The sequence below is a fragment of the Colias philodice genome, chromosome 11 (genome assembly GCF_061535455.1).
Source record: "Colias philodice isolate Cphi_HAF_F1 chromosome 11, ilColPhil1 Martin Lab GWU primary, whole genome shotgun sequence".
NCBI classification, from domain to species: domain Eukaryota; kingdom Metazoa; phylum Arthropoda; class Insecta; order Lepidoptera; family Pieridae; genus Colias; species Colias philodice.
This window is the reverse complement of record NC_143096.1, coordinates 3,163,127-3,183,326: the sequence shown is the minus strand read 5'-3', so window position 1 is coordinate 3,183,326 and position 20,200 is coordinate 3,163,127. Positions and strand designations below refer to the sequence as shown.

The 20,200-nt window shown below is 33.0% G+C and overlaps 3 protein-coding genes across 9 annotated transcripts in view; 2 read left to right on the top strand and 1 right to left on the bottom strand.

Moving 5' to 3' along the window:
• The window catches only part of stan (Protocadherin-like wing polarity protein stan), a 145,231-nt gene that overhangs the window by 2,376 nt on the left and 122,655 nt on the right, over positions 1–20,200 (top strand). The window lies entirely within an intron of this gene.
• The window catches only part of LOC149484423 (calcyphosin-like protein), a 52,714-nt gene that overhangs the window by 21,895 nt on the left and 10,619 nt on the right, over positions 1–20,200 (bottom strand). The window lies entirely within an intron of this gene.
• Positions 1,781–12,594, top strand: LOC149484424 (uncharacterized). Its single transcript, XM_089700534.1, has one exon. It carries the CDS (start codon positions 2,063–2,065, stop codon positions 11,564–11,566), a length of 9,504 nt encoding a protein of 3,167 aa, XP_089556660.1. The 5' UTR covers positions 1,781–2,062; the 3' UTR covers positions 11,567–12,594.

Sequence of the window (20,200 nt, the reverse complement as noted above, 5' to 3'; positions counted from 1 at the left end):
TAAATGCAATTTCTAAAATACATATTATGTTAAGAATCATATTTCGTTTCATGTTTCGAATTATTATTAATTTTGAAATATAGGGTGTCTCAGCGCCGATTTTAAACTTTAAACACGAATTTCTCGGCAACCTGCGGGGTTAGCTGGAGGGGAGTGGTAGTTTTCGATAGGTGACGAGTGCGGATTTTTTTGTGGCCATGGCGCAGTGGTCTGGTACGCACCGCGCGTACGCAGTAGAAGCGTACTTATGCAATACGTTTTCGTTGAGTGAAAAACGGTGTAAATTTGTAGTCGCTATGAAATCCACCGTTTGAGTGATGCCCCGAGTACTCAATTAATTAAGTCGTGAGGAGAGAAGTTTAGAGCGACAGGATGTTTACTAAATCATTCAATTGGACCACGAAATAGACCTGTGCGATCGATTGAACACATCGACCGCGTCGCCGCTGCGGTCACGGAACATCCAAGACGCTCACTTAGACATCATGCTGCCTCTTTAAGCCACCATCGGTAACTTTTTTGTACCTCAGCTGCAAGAAGAGGATATTGACAAGTCTGATGTATGGTTTCAGCAAGATGGGGCCACAGCCAACACTGCTAGGGACGCACTAAATACGTCATTTCCGGGAAAATTCACACCATATGTTCACGACATATTGTGGCCACCCAGATCTCTCGATTTAACCCCCGCTGACTTTTTTTTATGAGGTTGTCTCAAAGCAAGAGTTTTTGATACCCCTCTTACTAATTTGGAGCAGTTGAAGACTAAAATAACGACAGAAGTGAGAGCCATTTCAGCGGACATCCTTCGGCGCGTCTCGGCAAATTTGCGTGTCCGATTTGAAGAGTGCATTCACCATGATGGAAGACATCTTGACGGTGTAATATTCTGTACATAAAATCCGCACTAATACACTTTAATTTACTACAGTAAAAATATTATGAATACAATTTGTTTTTTTTATACAAATTTTCAAAGTTTAAAATCGGCGCTGAGACACCCTGTATTTAAAAATTAACGATTTAATTTATCTTACCTAAGATCTTACCCACATACCAAAATAATGATTGTATTGCAAACCGACCTTCATAGAGCGTATCTTTAAAATACTTTTTTAAATTTAGAAACGTCAAAAATAATCAAGGATACTTTTCATTTATAAACAATGATCTTTCGATGAATGTTTACGATATTTTAGAATTGTAAAATAATTTACTAAATTATTTTAAATGTGAGGTGTTCACTATAAGGATCATCGCATGGACGTTCTTATAAAAACGACCATCAATATAATGTAATCATGTAAAATATTCGACGGTGTGATAAGTCGAAATATTTTAATGTTACTTGTTTCGTCCGGTAAGTTAATATTCTGTTGTGATTGCAGAAATAATAAATCTCTATTCTATGGTTATTATATTTACTTATAGGAAATAAAATTTTCGTTTAGACACATTTAATTAAGAAGCGTTTTAGAACGAACTATCCTAATCTGGTGATTTTTGATTGAGATCTAATATTGAATCTAATCACAACGGAAACGACACTGTACCTAATACGTAATATTGAACCGTCTACAACGGAATTTAATCGCATTTTAAATCCAAAATAGATTGTGTTTAGTTGCTCCATATATTAAATATTATATTATACAAAATATAATACTAAAAGTTAAGAGCTATTTAATTTGATTATTTAATATATTTACATTACTTAGTAAGGTACATCTTTATTGATATAAAATTATTTTGAAACTTTTACAGTAGATTTGTGAGTTAGCTTTTTATTAGCTTTTATCTAAAGTCAGTATAAAGCAAGGCCGAACATTATAAATGAGATTTCATTTTTTTCCTGATCATAAGACATTATCTAGGTACTCTAATTTAATCAAAAACATTTCAACTTAAACTTTTTGATCGCTTTACAGATGTCCAATTATTGTATAGTGGACAAGTGGATAATCTGTCAAATTATGTGGAAGAATGTTGATATTTTTTTGACAAATTCGTTGCGTTTTTTCTTATGACTATCTACACATAGTCACAGAAAAGGCAACACATCATGAAGTCTCTAAGAAAACCGCATAGTCAGACTTGCTCCTGTACGTCTTGTATATTCAATAGCGATACTGATGGTCATTCTCTACAAAAGTTTTTGGTGAGTGGCTCTAAAATAGATCGTCTTTACTATGGAAAATATATTCCCCTTCGAGAAAGAAAACTTTTAGATAAATTGGTAAGAACTAGAGCAGTTTATGATGATATTAGAGCTCAGTTAGTCACAGATAGTACAGGAAGTTTACAGAAAAATGCGAATTTTAAACACTATTCATCAGGCAGTGAACTTGATGATACAGAAAAAAGCAGTGCTATTTTGGAGCTAGTTAATTTAGTAGATAAAGGTGCTGCTATAAAATCATCAAAACTTAGTGAATGTTGTAGCTGCTGCAGTTGTTCGTTGAAAATGCGGACAGGTGATCATAAACAGAAACATCACAAACATAAACATGTGGCAGAAAAACAAAGATATGAATTTAAAAGAAGAAGAGGAGTACGCTTTAAAGCTAAACATATAAAATCTGATCCTTGCACCTGCACGTTTCAATTCAGTAGTAGAGCGAAAATTCAAACAAAACCGGAATTCGAAGATAGCAATGAAAGTACAGATACAAAAGCTAAAGCGAATAAATTCAAAGCAATAGCAAAAAAATCTTTACAAAAACTTGAGGATTCTAAAACAAACCTCAAAAATAAAATAGATGCGGGTATGATTAATTTTCAAGATTCTAAAACAAAGCTACAAGAGTCTTTGGCGCTTCATACTAACGAATCGTTGGAAAAAATTAAGAGGATGAAATATCGATTAAAAAAGAATAAAGAGTTTCCAGAAAGAATGGCATTCGATACCGATCTGGTAAATGAATACCAAACTAAAACAAATCGATTGAAGAACCTTGCAAAATCGTCGCGCGATAAACTAAAAATTTCACAAGCCAAGTTAAAAAATAAAATGCTTGAAGGAGGTGAGGTAATGGAGTTGCAGGTTAAGAAATCTCTAGAGAAAATGAAAAAAACTAAAGATAAAATTAAATCTATAATATGTGAATGTCCTGAATATATTTCAGAAAAGGAAATAGATTTAGCTTTTAAAGCCAAGAAGGAAGTAGGTGAAAAAGTGGATTTGAAGGTTAAAAAATCTTTAGAGAAAATTAAAAAAGCTAAAGATAAAATTAAATCTGTAATATGTGAGTGCCCTGAATATATTTCCGGAAAAGAAAAAGAATTGTCATTTAAAATAAAAAAAGAAGGACGTAAAATTCGGGATTTGCAGTTTAACAAATCGCTAGAGAAAATGAAAAAACCTAAGGATAGCATTAAATCTGTTATATGTGATTGTCCTGAAAAAGAATTAGCATTAAAAATCAGAAAGGATTCCATTCGAAAGTTTAAAGAAAACTTGAACAAGAAACAATATTTAGAAGATTGGACATGTGAGAATGATTGCATCCAAGGAGTATGTATTGCAGAAGAATGCTATGAAAAATTAAAAAGAAAGGCTCACAAAAAGAAAATACGTGATAAACGCTATAGATACTCCAGTAAGCGAAAAATGAGTAGTCGAGAAGTAACTGTTAATATATTGCCTAAAAAATCAAACTCTGGCATTCAAGCCCATAAAATCGTAGTGCACAAAGGCACAAAACATGCACAGAAAGGTGTTAATATTAATAACAGGTCTAAGGAAAACAAAGAAAAAGGCCTGGAATATTCTAAAAACAAACGAAAAATAAAGACACGATCAACGTTGTCATCGTTCAGTTCTGAACAAACTAAGGGATCGCGTCCAGCAGTTAGAATTAGTTCTTCGGCTAGTTTTAACATTCAATTTGTTAAGAATAAATCAAATTCAAATGTAAAAAAGAGTTATCCATCACAAGGAACTGATATTGAGCCATCATCCACTACACAAGTTAGTCGTTTAGGAAGAAAGCCAATTGTGTCCAAACGAAAGAAGGGATCGCAGGTAAAGTTAAACAAGTCAATAAAAGATATAAAGCAGAAAGGTTATGCTCTTAAGAGATGCTTTTGTACTTTGAAACTAAAGCCAAAAAGAAGAAAATCAGTATCTCAGAAATCTACTGGTACAATGTCTACATTTAAAAGTTACGAAAGAAATATTAATGGTCAATATCGAATGGAAACTAGAGATTTTAATAGAAATAAAATTAACAGTGAATATCATAATGCGGAGCTTTTGCCTTATGAGTGTGAGCCCGGTATTTGTGTGCCAAACAAATGTAATCCCTATCATTGTTTAAAAATACAAAATAAAAGGTTAGCTACTAAGAAGAGAATCCGTACAAAAAATTCTTACACTACCACTTCTAGAAAAACAAGATCAACATCAAGCGTTACACCCAAAGAAAAGACTTCTAAAGCAAAACATGTACAGTCTGCTATAATACCGATACGAATGCATGTACCAAAAAAGGAAAAAGGAAATTTGCAAACCAAAAATGGTGTCACAGAACCCAATCGCAATGTTGTGCGCATTGGTTCAACTATAAGTTTCAATATAGATTTCTATAGGGACACAGGAAATGAACAATCACTTCCCAAACAAACCCATGAAAAAAGCTTTGATCTCCATGGCTTAAAATTACAACCAAAAATGAAAGATAAGAAACATATTAAACAAAGGCCAAAAAAAATCAAAGAAAAGAAATATAAAAATCTGCCTATGATGTCCAGTACAGCGACTGAAACGAGTGGGAATTTTTATAAAAAGACGCGCAGTAAGGCAACTAAAACAGGAAGTAATTTGAGCTATTATTACCATCTTGAACCGTACGAATGTGAGCCTTTTACTTGTATTCCAGGAGAATGCGATCCATATATTTGTCTTCAAAATATTAAGAAACGTTTAAAGAATACAAAAGAAATCAGTCTCGGTACAATCAATCCTGAGAGTAGATCGGCATCGAGTTATACATATTCATACGGAAAATACAAAGATGTCTACGTTCAATCTAAGCCACATACCAAAGTGCAGAAAGTTTCAGTAAAAACAAAACCCAAACCTTTGAGTAAGGTCGTGTATACCCCCAAAATATCAAACATTCATAATAAATTAAGAAATTCAGTATCTGTGGGATCTACATTTAGTTTTAATGTAGAGTTTTCTAAAACTTATAATGCAAAGGAAGCCCAGTTAGATTTATCACCGATTCCATTAGACGGTAAAACAAAAAGAAAAGTGAAACACAAGGGAATTAAATTAGATACAATTACAGTGGATAACATCGATACACAAATGGAAAGAAATAAAAAAATAAACAAATCATCTGTTGTTGGACCAATTTTGAAAAGATGTTTCTGTACACTTAATTTATATAAGAAACGTAGGAGAGATAAGGATAAATATTATCATATTCCTAAGAATACGATGTACACAGTTAATACAGCTTTAATAAGTAGTAGAATGCAGAGCCGACTTGGTTTATGTGGCAAAAGTGAAGAATATACTTCTGAAAATCAATCAAAATATGAAATGTCAAGAAAAAATAGCGCTTTGCATATTTTAAATCAAGAAAGAAAATATTCTATAGGCAAACAATCTTTGGAAATAAATTCAGATCTAAGTATAAATGTAAAACTAATTAAAAAATCTTCACACCGCCAATTTTTATTAAATCAAACAAAATGTCAAAAGGAAATCGTTATAGGAAATTATGAAAGTTTTGAAAAATTTGAAGATAATTACATTAATCCAGTATCAATAAATCAAACAAAAACTGGCCTTGCTCATTATTTAAATAGCTGCATTTACTCTATGAATATGCAGGTAGACAATAAAAAAGTAATGAACAGAAAACTCAAGCCATACGAATGTGAACCAGGTGTTTGTATACCCGGGCAATGTGATCCCTATGAATGCCAAAAATTGATAATGAGGCGACTACAAAAAAGAATTTCTAAGTCATCTGGTACTCGAACAGATTCTAGATCAATGTCTAGTAGTCAAACGCAGGAAACACCCACCAAATCACATATAACCAGTGTATCTCTGAAACCCGAGTATAAAAAGAAACCAACAGTACAGAAAATGTCAAAGCCCAAAGACAGAAGCCAAGTTGTTCGAGTGGGATCAAATTTTAGTTTTGATGTTGAATTTTATAAAAAACGTTCAAATAAGCCTGGCAAAATACAATATCATGACGATTTTTACTTCCAAGAAAAACCACCAAAGCGAACGAGAGATACAAAAGAAAAAAAAATAGAAACAAACTCTGATACTCAAGACAGTGGATCACAGTCGAAACTATATAAAGTAAAGGCTAAAACTTCTCAAGCTTTGCAAGGTGTACAAAGATGTTTCTGTACTTTGAAACTACAAAAGCAAGGTAAGCTAAAACAAAAAGTGAAAAAAGAAACTGCCAATACAGTGCGTGAAGAATCAATCAGTGTGAAAACGGTAAATAGAGGACAGAATACAAAACCCATTAAAAATACTCGAGTATTATTGCCATATGAATGTGAACCAGGTATATGTATACCAGGTGAGTGTAATCCATATGAATGCCTTGAATTGATTAATAAGAGGAAACGCAAAGAAAAAGGTACCGATACAGTGTTGCGTAAAAAAATAACTACTTCTAGTGCAACGATAAGCACGGTACATAAACGTAAATCCCGAGCAATTTATGTACAGCCAAAACGCCAACCGAAATTCAATTCTGAGATAGTGAAACCAAAATATAAACAGGTTACTTATCCTCATGATACTGGAAGACAAACAGTGAGAATTGGCTCTACCTTTAGTTTTAATATTGACTTCTATAAGGATAGCTCACCTTCTGATAATCAAGTAAGTGTTATTAAAACTGACAAGTATACGCACAGTAAAGTTCCTCAAATCCCCGTAGCCAAAGAAAGAAGAAATAAACAGAATTTTACACATCTGAAGTCCCAATCGCAAATATCACAAACGTTAAAAGTACCACAAAAAACTTCGTCAGTAGATGCAAAACCTTTTTTACAACGATGTTTTTGCACTTTACAATTACGCAAAAAAGAAAAGCAAAAACAAGAAAAGAAAAAGATCCATAATGTCAAAAAAATACAACAGAAAAATGTTAAGACGATGACAAAAGATATAAAAGATGTTCAAGAACTTCTTCCATATGAATGTGAGCCTTCATTTTGTGTACCAGGCGAATGTGATCCATTAGTTTGTTATGAACGAATTAAACAGAGAAATAAAAGAATTAAAAGTTTGGGGACGGAGACAAAAACTCGAACAAAAAAATCAACTGGCAGTACACCAACATCTAAGAAACAAAAACACAAAAAGATACAATTTCAGAATGTCGATGATGAGCCAAAACCGACAGCGAAGCCAAGTATACCTAAACCTATAGTTGAAAGTGGACAAAAACAAGTTGTACGAATTGGTTCGAATTTCAGCTTTAATGTAGAATTTTTTAAAGATTCAGGGCTTAATAGTACCAGAATACAATATGATGATTCACAAATTCGAAAAAATAAAACCAAATATATAAAACAAGACAAAGAGGAATTGCCAAAACCTGCTACCAAAAAAAACAAAATTGTACAAGATAAGAAATCTTTGCATGCTGGCCAGTCACAGACATTAACTACATCCAAATCTGTTAAATCTGGTATAATATCAAATTTAGAAAGGTGCTTCTGTACGCTGGCACTTATAAAAGATAAGAAAACCAAAAAGAAAGCCAACATTAAGGAAGAAAAGGTGCAATTGAAAAAAGATAAAAAGGTCAAAAAAGATAAAAAATTAAAAAAGGACAAGAAAAAGGATAAAGTATCAAAAGCTGTGGATAAAGATGTTCAAACGACTAAATCTTCAGCATCAGCAATTAGTTCTTTCATAAAAAATTGTTTATGTGCTCTCAAAGACAATACAAAAAAACATTCACCAATGGTAAAAGTAGAAATAAAACCACATAAACAAAAACAATGGAAACTTGATCCTTATGAATGTGAACCTGGTATATGTATACCGGGCCAATGTGATCCATACGAATGTGAAAAACGCATACAGAAACGATTATTACGTGAAAATGCAACAGAGACTAAACATATAAAATTCAAGACTCACTCTAGTTCTACGCCTACTAAAACGCATAAAAGCCGTAATGTTAAAACAAAACCTTTAAAACTAGAACCAGCAAAAGAAAAGAAAGAATTGCCTTTAGTTGTGCCTAAATCGAAACCAAATCATTCAGTTTCTTTAGATCGCGAAGAAAATAATAAGCAAACTGTAAGGATAGGTTCATCATTTAGCTTTGATATAGAGTTTTTTAAAGATAAGTCGACACCTGATTCCATACGAAAAATACCAACGCGTTTAAAAGCTATCGATTCAGGAAGTACACAAAAAGAAAAACCTAAATATAAATCTACAGGACAGCAATCATTTCATAATGTGAAAAAATATGATTCATCACAATTATCTACTATCAAAACGCAGCCAAGCAGTACGGTTACCGATCCGATACTGAAAAGATGTTTTTGCACTTTGCAATTTCATAAAAGTGCAGCACGTCTGAATAATAGCCACAATGCACAAAAGAAGCCAGGACGAAATAAGAAAAAAGGAGAAATACCGAAACAAAAAACTACATCTACTAAAAATACCACTACTATATCGTACATGACGTGTTCTAACGAATGTCCGCCTTTAATGTGTATTCCAAATAAGTGTAAGTCTAAAGTATGTAGAGAAAAACATATAAAAACAGGCACAAACAAAGTCGGTCATGAGGATAAAATATTACATAAGTCTGTGGAAGCAAAAGTACTATCCAAAAAATCAAAAAAAGTACAAGCTCAAGTAAAAGATACAATATCATTGAAATCTTACAATGAACAAGAAAAGGGTATAGTGGAAATACCTCGCTTTAGTAATTATTTCAAAAAAGAAAATAGACCAGCTCTCAAATTTGGTTCAAATATTTCTCTTAATATCGAATTTTATAAAGAATTACTACCTCCAGTTCCTCTTGACACGTCAGATATTAAAGAAGAAGATTTGAAACCAAGTAAATATGAAACATGTGACAGATCAAATTGTTTAAACTTAAAGAAGAAAAATATACCAGCATTACGAGCAAATGTGCGTAGTAAAAAGTCACAAATTGAAAAATGTCAAACAACAAATAAACGATCTAACACAGTCAATAAGTTAAAAAGATGTTTTTGTACCCTGAAGTTACAAAAAAGTAAAAATGAAAATATCGCATCTAAGGCGCCTTATTCACAAGTTATTGAAGTTCGTAGAGTAGAAATTCAGAGCAATAAAAAGAAAATATCTAAGAAAACTAATACCGAATGCAGAAATGTGTGTACTAAAATTGATGCTGCGTTATTAAACTCTGACAAAAAAGATAAACCTTCATCACAAAAAAATACCAACAAAATGAAAACTATTTTACCATACCAACCGACCAAATTTAAAAAGAATGTGAGCAAAACACTTGTAAACCATGGTAAAGCATCAACCCGAAAACGCCCTGTGAAGCCTTCCATTACTATCACCCAAAAAGGTAAACGTTTAACCAGGAAAAAGAGTCAAAACGCTTTTAATTGCACTGAATTTTCTTCCTCTAATCAAACAAATAAATACGCTATTAAACGGTACCTATGTCGCTGTGCTAATAATGCCGCTTTGAAATCAGGAAAGCCAATATTTTCAGAATCAGTATGTGATGAAATTGCAAATAACAAGGAAAAACCATTTAAACAGTCGAATAAAAAAGTTCCGAAAAAAACTAAAGATGTAAACCTAAAATGTGGACCATGCGTTGGTGACCTTAAAACTTCTCATAGTGAGCGTCAATCAAAACATTTAAAGGAAGTATCTGCAGTAAGGACTTCAAAAAGTCTTAAACTATCGCATAAAGATAAAAATATATCAAACTTGGATAAATTGAAGATTCTCAAGACTGATCTACTCCAAAAAGGCGATGAGTATAAGGCACCTTTATCTAAACTGATGAAATCTGCAATGAAGTCCACTGATGATAAAAAATTTGTTTGTTCAAAATGTTTGGCTATACATAACAATACAGAAAGGAAAAATTTAAAGGTTAATTTCAAGGATTCTCCTCATACGATAGAAAAACAAGGAAAATTAAACAGAAAAAAGAGATTGCCTATACAAACAAACGCCCACAAAGTAAAGTCTAAAAATGTATGTGAAAATTGTGCTAAAAGTATTGATGAAAAATGTAAATATTGTAAAGTTTGTTTCAAATCTGAGAGCCAATTTAAACAATATTTTAATATTTTCATGAAACAAATCGAAAAGTTGCCTATAAAGACTTGGATTAACAAAATACAGCAAAAAGAGTTTATAAAAAAAGAATCTCCACAACCATTATTTGATGTTTATCTAGAGTCGGATAGTTTAAAAATTATCAACAAAGATGAAGTTGATAAAAAAGTTAAAGAACTATATACACCTAAAGGCAAAACGGAATCTCAGAAACACGGAGAATCATGTGTTTGCTGTATTTGTCTAGGAAAAAGAAAGACTGTAAACAAATCTAATAAAGTAAGTAAAAAACAAGGTATTAAATTTGGTAAAAAGAAATGCACCTGTGGTAGTGAAGTGTGCGCGAAAACTGTTGAAGAAAAGAGATTGAGCATACAAGAAGATAAGAAATCAAAAGAGTTGAAACCATGCATATGTGGAAGTCCGGTATGTGGAGAAGAATCTCAACTAATGCATAAAATAACAAAAAGTCCCGGCGAAATGGTTTGCACGTGTAGAGAAGAAATGGAAAAAAGAAGGCAAAAGAAAAGAGAATTAAATGAAATAGCGTATCGGAAGAGACGCAAAATTCTGTCCGAGCAAGAAAAAAGGGACGATAGTATTCGAAGAAAACATCGGCTTAAAGAAAATTTACGACTCGAAAAATCAATAAAAAAAGATGCAAGCGATGCCATGTTATTGACTGAATCAGTTGTAGATGTTGCAAAATTGGGCATTACAGGCGTATCCGACCTGCTTCGCATTTTATATAGATGTGTTAGAGATCCAAAACACACTTTACACAACATGAAATCAATGAAGGAAAATCCTAACCTGATACTAAAGTCGTTGAAAAATGCATACAGTGACAGTGGCGTGGCAGCGACTTCGAGAAGAGTAGCGAAGCGTGTTCAATCAATGGAAACTGTAAAATCAGCGACAGATTTACTGGAACAATATCCAGCGACGAATTATTTAATCCACATTAATAATCCGAAGAAACGGATGCGCAATATAAAGAAAAAACGGCGTAAAGAACGCATTGATTTCCATTGTAATCTTTTCATGAGCTCTTTAAGGAAGAGACCGTTTATGTGGATATATGATCGTTGTCCCTGGTTTTATCCACATTGTTTATCAATTCTCAATGTTTGGCGTCAATTTGCGGATGTAATGTTGTTCTTGTTAGCTGTTGTTGTATGGAGTCCTTGTATTTTTGCCATGGAAATGTGTAGAGCCGTGATGTGTTGCACTTTGTGTACGGGTTAAAGTGATGTATTAAATTTGTTGTATTTTTTGGTATATTATGTGCAATTATTAAATTTTTAGGTATAAACTTTTATGTATATTTTATTTGCAGTTTTCGTGTTTTTACTATTTTAACTAAGAAAAATAGACTTCTCTTTGAAGCTTATTCTCGGACATAAATTTATGAGTAGCTAAAATGTCATTTACACCCATATTATGAATTGAACATTTTGTGCTTATAGCCTATGCACCCCGAGTTCAATGACCGATGCTATTAAATTTGGGGTGCATTTTTTCTGGCCCTAGTCGTGGTCAGTTTTAATATTCAATGTAAATTTACGCAACAGCGCATTTATATCTTACTACATTCATAAAATTATTCAGAAAATTTTGAAAAAAACAATGAAATATGTACCTACTATATTGTAAAAAATGCATTTAAAATTTGAGTTACCTACTTTCCAAAAGTATATTTCTGCCACATAATATCATAACTTTACTTTTACCACATAACAACGTAATTTCTGTACCAACTTCAAGAGTTGTCAAGAACCGTTCATCTTCACACTGCTAATCTGTAATCTGCAAGCATTCAGCAACTCAATAGTTATCCAACTATTCAATCGAGTTTAAGCGAAACGAGACGCAATGCGTTCAAAGTGCGAAAACAAAAGAGAGCGGTATCGACCAAACCCTCAAAAGTGAGGGCCGCCACCCTCTTTATGACTCAGAGGGGAGGACCCTTGCACGTAGGCACCTCTGTACGTACCCTCAGTACAGAACATGCACTCACTATTGATCTGGGGTATTTGGGACCATCTAATAAGTTTTTGACCTATCGAATTTCGGCTCGCATTTTAGGGTTGAAGTGTACTTGGTATAGAACAAAACTGTGCGATTGGTTCTGTACAAAAATAAATTTTAGTTCCTGTGAGGCTAAATTATAATATGTTGACTAATAAACTAATTGTAAGGGACACAATATCATAGACTATATATACAATATTTGTTTTTGCAAACCGTTGGTCAATTACAAAACTTCTACCAGAAATAAAAGTTGCTAAATGACATTGAGTTACTATGTACTACGTAGTACGTACGTAGTAATAATATCTCAATGCTAAATTACCATCTATTATTTTGGAAAAAGCAATTTTAAATTTCTCCCAAAACAAAAACGAATAAAGTCAAAGGTTGCATTTTTAAAGAAACTTTTTTATTACTATTTTATTTTATAGCAGACGATTATGGTAATTTTATGATTTATTAGGCAATAGCGACAGTTCATAGCTACCCAGTTGCTCAATAAATCAAAACAATCTATTTTTTACATGCATCGCTAAAAATTAGTTCGTAACTATATCTTAATAGAAGATTATTTTACATACATAAAATTATGTATTTACAAGCATAATAATCTCATAACAAATAATAACATTATTTATCATCAGCATATAGAAACATATAGAAACTGAAATCATCATATAGTTTACAAAATTGGATTAATACGGATTTAACATGCTCATAAATTCATATACATATATAATCGTAGGCACTGACATACTCCCGCAATAACTCGATTAACATACTGTCATTTCGGGTTTATGTTCAGTTTACAAATTACATGTCATCGAATTGATCCTGCGTCCACACAACGTTGTACACGCGACTGTAGCTATCTCTTTCTTGTATGTTTATTCCGATAGAGACAAAACTATGAATATTAGACGGATACATACATTTTGAATTTGTTCGATGATTCAGTAGCATAGGTAAAGTTTGTTAAGCGAAATTAAAAATTGAAAACTTAATTGTTTATTTTATTTATAACTAGCTTTCCACCCGCAGCTTCGCCTGCGCAGTCAAAGAAAAACCCGTATAGTTCCCGTTCCCGTGGGATTTCCGGGATAAAACCTATCCTATTTCCCGGGATAAAAAGTAGCCTATGTCCTTTCTCGGGTATCAAAATATCTCTATACCAAATTTCATGCAAATTTGTTAAGTAGTTAAGGCGTGATTGAGTAACAGACAGACAGACAGTTACTTTCGCATTTATAATATTAGTATGGATTTATCTAAGTAGGTATCTAATATCTATAATATTCTCATTTCCAAATTATGTAAGATAATTTTATTATCCATCAATGCATCAATGCTATTAATTAATCTAGATACAGCAATATTTACAATACACACATGCATATTTTATTTAATACAATAGTTAACAGCTATACTCGATGTTGAAATATTAATTTAAAATAAAAAATACATTATCAAATTTTTACTTAACCAAAAAGGGTTCCCGCCAAAATGCTCTTCCAACATGGCGGCGAGCGAGTCGAGCGCCTCTTTACGATCACCGTGAAAATTACGACGCTCGCGCTCTCCGTACGTAAAACTTTTATATCCTTCGTGTCGGTTTCACGTAGCACCGTATAATAATAGAGTTACTGCTAAAAAGCATGCAGCATGTTTTAAAATTTTTAAACATTCTAAATAATTAATTTTAGTCATACGCAGGTGATCTATACATATAATAAAATCGTAGGAAAGTCAAAACTGTACATTGAATATTTTTTTAAAAGAATACATAATCCATGATCTATAATCGATATAGAAGCCAAAAATATAGTTTTTAGAATTTTTGTCTGTTTGTCTGTTTGTCTGTTTGTCTGTTTGTCTGTTTGTCTGTATGTTTGACCGAGCTAATCTCGAAAAGTACTGCATAGATTTACTTCAAATTTTGCATGAATATTCCTAAGAGGTCGGGTGAGGATAGTCTATACATATAATAAAATCGTAGGAAAGTCAAAACTGTACATTGAATATTTTTTTAAAAGAATACATAATCCATGATCTATAATCGATATAGAAGCCAAAAATATAGTTTTTAGAATTTTTGTCTGTTTGTCTGTTTGTCTGTTTGTCTGTTTGTCTGTTTGTCTGTTTGTCTGTATGTTTGACCGAGCTAATCTCGAAAAGTACTGCATAGATTTACTTCAAATTTTGCATGAATATTCCTAAGAGGTCGGGTGAGGATAGTTTAAACATATTATCATGATATCACCTTCGGGGGAGGAGCTGTGGGCCTTTATTTTTCTTACATATTCCGTGTACTACGACAGCGTACAATCTAAAGACTCATGTTTAAATGTTGGTTTCGAGTAAGTCATGCTATTATCTAGCTTTACAAAATAAAAACTATGTCATTTACGTAATTTGGGCAGAGAAACAGTTAAATGAATCTTAGCAGTATAAAGACAAATTTGAAACAGCGCCATCTAAGAAGTGTTAGAAAAATCAAAAACACGTTAACTATTGGAAATTAATAATCAAATGACGCATAGTTATATAAATGTTGTTTGACAATATCTAGATTGACACTATAAAAATTATGCCATTTAAGTAACTTGGGAAGAGAAACATAGTTTAAAGAATGTAAGTTGTATAATGTTAATTTTGTAACAGCGCCATCTAAGAGATTTCGTAAAAATCAAATCAATTTAGATGTTAACACTACTGAATACACAGTTGGAAATTAATAATTTAAATATAATTATGTTATTTATTTAACTCTTTAGCCCATATCTTCCCTTCCCTATAAGGTATATTTCGTGTAAATAATAAATATACTACATTTTTTTAAAGTGAGGGTAGATGTTTATTATTTTAAGTAAAACTAGACACCATTAATTAATCTAATATTGATTGCGTTCATTAGTTACAATTTTAAAAATCTTCGTTTCGTTTCGTTTAAAAATCAAAATCCGTTGCGAAGTTTTAAAGATTTAAGCATACAAAGGGACATAGGGACAGAGAAAGCGACTTTTTTATACTATGTAGTGATATTTATAAAGCAATTGAATGCCATAAAACCAAAAATATCAAATGCAATCTTCGTGTTTTGTGAATTTTCACCATCATGCGATCCCACAAAAAGTAAGTTGTTACTTATAGGTATTTATTTTTTATAATGATAGCAATTCATGTTTTTTGTTGGTAGGTATTATATTACACTTTTAGAATGAAATAATAAAATGATGAATTCTTTTATTATTTTGAGGTGCATTGGGAACAGTAGTTTTTGATAAAATTTTATTTGTAAGTAGCTTTTTTTATAGATTTACAGTTAACTTTTGATTTTGTTATTTACAGATTCAATGCTCATAAAATTATATCGCCTTTGGAAGACGATTTCTGCTGATATTTTTACAACACCACTTGAAAATTGATGATTTGATGGTAAAGATAGTAGCAGCGAGGATTAAGTGGAAATTAGTAATCATCCGCTTCGTCAATTTTTGACTGAAGTTAATGTCCAACGTCCAATGGTTCAATCATTGGAAGTATCTCGGGAAATTTTGGAGGATATTTTTCAGGAAGGAGAGGAGGGGCAGCCAACCACATATCAAACGACTACGTTTTAGTACCGAAAAAAATGTTATTCCAAATGAAACGTAAATTTTGCACTCACAACTGTACAAGTAATGTTTTTATTTTGACTTTGCGGTTATCTGATTATAATATTTATCGTTATGGCTATCGAGGTACCGACCGTACTGGGATCAGAGAACATGATACAGTTCATCATCCAGGATTGCTAAGAGCATTTTAACACTGAAAAAGATGTTTTCTTTGAATCGTAGTTGCTTCATTTATTTATTTTTAATCATTTTAGCTGGGACACGGGCCTCCTATGAGGGTACAGGCCTTAATCCACCACGCTGGCCAAGTGCGTGTTGGCGGATGACAAATGTCATCGAACTTTTTAATTCTTCGACATGTCGGTTTCCTCACGATGTTTTCCTTCACTGTTCGAGCAGTGGTGATGTTACAACATGCGCAGATAAATTGAAAAATCAATTTATTTCCTGCGCGCTCGCCTGGTCTCGAACCCCGGACTTATCGATTCGAAGTCCGAGGTCTCACCACTGAGCCACCACTGCTTATCTGTATTATTATTGCTTGGTAATGAATATATTTTCATGTCGTATACCTAATTATAAACATAAGTTTGATGTGTAATTAGCTGGATTTATTTTTACACACTCACAGACTTATATTTTATGTTAAAAGAGTGTTAATAGTGTAAATCATGATATTTTTTCACAATTAATACTTAATAATCCTTTTTTCTAATGGTGTTGGCATTAAATTAAACCGCGCTGTCGTTTCGTTCACAAAAAGTGATGTTATGAGGAGCATATTCGGTCCTCATATCATAAAAAATCTGTGCGAAAACAATAAACACGTGTGAGGCCCTCACGGCAGATCGGGGCGGTCTGACGCGAAGTGGGGACAGCGTTGTCACTGTATCGCTCTTGCCACGCTGTTCAACAGACTTATTCGATAGTTCAGTTTTATGTTAAGACCGCTGTGACAACCGACCCGTGAGACAACCAAACCCGGTCTCCCCTACTATCCCGTGAGACCGAAACCTTCACTGAGAGGGTATGACGTCTCACAGCTGATCGCAAACGGCATATTGTACTATCCCGTGAGACCGAAACCCTCACTGAGAGGGAATTACGTCTCACTACTGATCACGACAGTCATATTTTATCTCGAGAATCTGAAACTTTACTCAATATGAAGACCGTTTGACAAATGATAGGGTGCATCATAATATTATTCGATCTCTTGAAGATGAACATGAGTTTAAGCAATGACTAGAGTAGGGACGCGAATATTACAATTATATGAGACAAGAACGATTAATAAGTTTGTTTAATGAAAGATTAAGAATTGAAACTATTCGGTCTCTGGAAACGGACAAATAGCGAGAGGTCCGTCTTACTGCAGACAGATTTCGTCATAGTCTTAATGACTTGAGGTAAACAATCTACGAATTCGGTGGTGTGGTCTGACAAATATAAAAGTGGGTTTGCTTATAACCTCATAATTGATTACAGATCATCTTCTGTAAAGGCGTAGTATGTTCTTTTTGTAATGCTTTAAAGTGTAGTAAGGAGTCGGCTTTCATTTGAAGATACACCGGAACCTTTGAAATCACTACTTTTAGAGGAACATACTGTGCAATGTAAACTGTTATTAGACAATATTCGCTCTTATAGTAGCGCGTTTCAAATGATCCTTTGGTGCTCAATAATTATCAGAAGGTCCGTTCATGCTTACTTTTAAGATACAAGGTCAAGTTTACCATTTGATAGGATCCCTTTTGCCTGTAGGCCAACCTAAGTTTGTTTAAATAGGGTAAAAGTGGGATAGATGCCCCACTTTTTGAAATAGCCTCAATTTTAAAAACATGAATCTTATACAAACACTTTGTATGAATATAGCTAGGTTAATTATCTGTTTTGAATTACTATATATATTTTTTATCCTATCATTTATAGATAATGTGTAATAAACATTTTTGTAGAACACCTTTTTTGAGGATAGATGCCTGCAGAGTGGGATAGATGCCTTACATACTCTATAAACGCGAAATCTAATAAAATTTATATGATAAACCAGCAAATGTCATGTTAACATAGTTGTTCTGTTGTCCAAGAATATACTTGCGCTCGCACTCCTTTTCTTTTGTATTTTCGTGGCGTGGTTCTCCTACAATCAGTATAAGGGCAGATCATTAATAAGTAAGTATACATAACAAAAAAAAGCAAATTAAACGAGTAAAATCGGTTAACATAGAGAAAACCTCTGGCGCAATCAGGTAAAAATATAAACGGTACCTGTGATTATCGATAATAACATATACATAATATGTATTGAGGGATAGATGCCCTTAGAGGCCCCTAAGGGCATCTATCCCTCGAAAAAAAGGGGCAACTATACTTTTTGATAAGGGTAGCTGCCCCAATATTTTTTTTATTAAATAAAAACAAAAGAGCCACTATTTTCACTTAGATTTGTAATTAATGAACCAGTGTATAGACATAATAAGAAATATAGTGAAATGCTTATAAAGTTATGCAAAGGCAAATATCAACCTTTTTAAATTTTAACGTGTTCGTGAAGTTCGCCGCGGATATTACAACACGCACTAGCGAAACACGTCTTCACCAAACAACAGCTCATGCGTACCCGAGGTGCGGGGTGATAGGAGCTCCTATTTAAATCATTAATTCGTAGTCACGACTCTGGGAAGTGAGGTTTTTTGAAAATGAGGCATCTATCCCGGTGCGGCATCTATCCCACTTTTACCCTATATTTTGTATTCGACTACAACGAATAGTGGAATACAAGAAATCAATATTTCTCAAATTTAAAACTGAACTTATTTCACAATTTTAGAACAGGTTAATTCGTATGTATGCAGTTTTAAATCGACATTAGAAGCTTTTCCTCAAGATGGTGATATCGGCACTCAGGAACTCCCTGGACGTGTTATAACGCCCAGGCCACAGTATTACAAATTTTCCCTAAAATAGAGCAACGAATGTATTTTCGCATAGCAACGGAGGGGAACTCGCGGGGGGTCAAGTGACGCGTCACGCGGGCCACTTACCACAAACATGCTTAGTTTGTGGTACCCAGCGCGAAAGAAAGTCATCGTGTTTTTAGTAAAGTTACTATGTTAACTAACGTAATTTAATACTTATGTACATATTCTATAATGGTGTGCTCAAACTGTTAATCTACATTTAATTTAGATTATTATATTTTGATACTAAGTAATGTAGAATTTAAATCACATTCATTCATGTTTTCTTCAGATTTTAAGATTTTCTAATCAGAGTGTTCAATTTTAATGTAAGTAGTTAAATTTTATAAGAGACAATAATTAAGAACATTCAAAAATAAAGTGTCACGTATTTTTTTTAAACGACGAATGACGAAAAACGACCTAATCGCGGACGAAGTCGCGGGCAACAGCTAGTAATACATAAGTAGGTAACCGTTTGAGTTAAAAATATTGTTTTTCTTTGTAATGACCGTAATATTTTGAACAGGGTTTTCTTTTAATTATTTTTAAACATGTAGTGCAAAGCTTACTACTCAAAAAGTTTAGATAAAATCATTGAGATAATATTACTACGTATGGAGGAGACACCACGAACAAAATCTGTGCGCCATTTTTTTGCTCTAACTAAGTTTTAAAAATTATTATTTAGTTAGGTACTTAACGATGAAAGTTATTCCTTTGCACTTTTCCGTATTATTTGTATTATTTGTGCAATATCGTAACACACACGAAGGCATGTTTGATGCGTTTCACTTTAAAACCATTAAAAAATACCGCTCAACATACGTCACATGACGTATGTTGAGTGGAACATAAGTGATGTAGGCGGTGTCGTCTCCTATTAATATTATCTCAATGGATAAAATTAAACTTTCATACCTAATTACATTTTATTCATATTTCTGTAATATCGTAATACTTTTTAATAACAATGGCCAATTTTGTTGTTACAAATCAAACATTCATTAGATACATCAATTCGATACGTTGCGAACTATTTTTCGTAGCATCGTAAGCGTATGTCGACAAAACGGATTAGTCGCAAATACGTGACCATTAGCCCGTAAAAGTACTTAGATTTACGCACCAAGTTTGTTTACTACAAATCGATTGGGTGATTCACTGAACTGCCGTGCCAACTTACACAGACTAGCGTTCCCCATCGGTTATTTACTTCCAAAGATTTATTTTGACTCTCTTTTATGGGTAAAACGAGGAAAACTTGG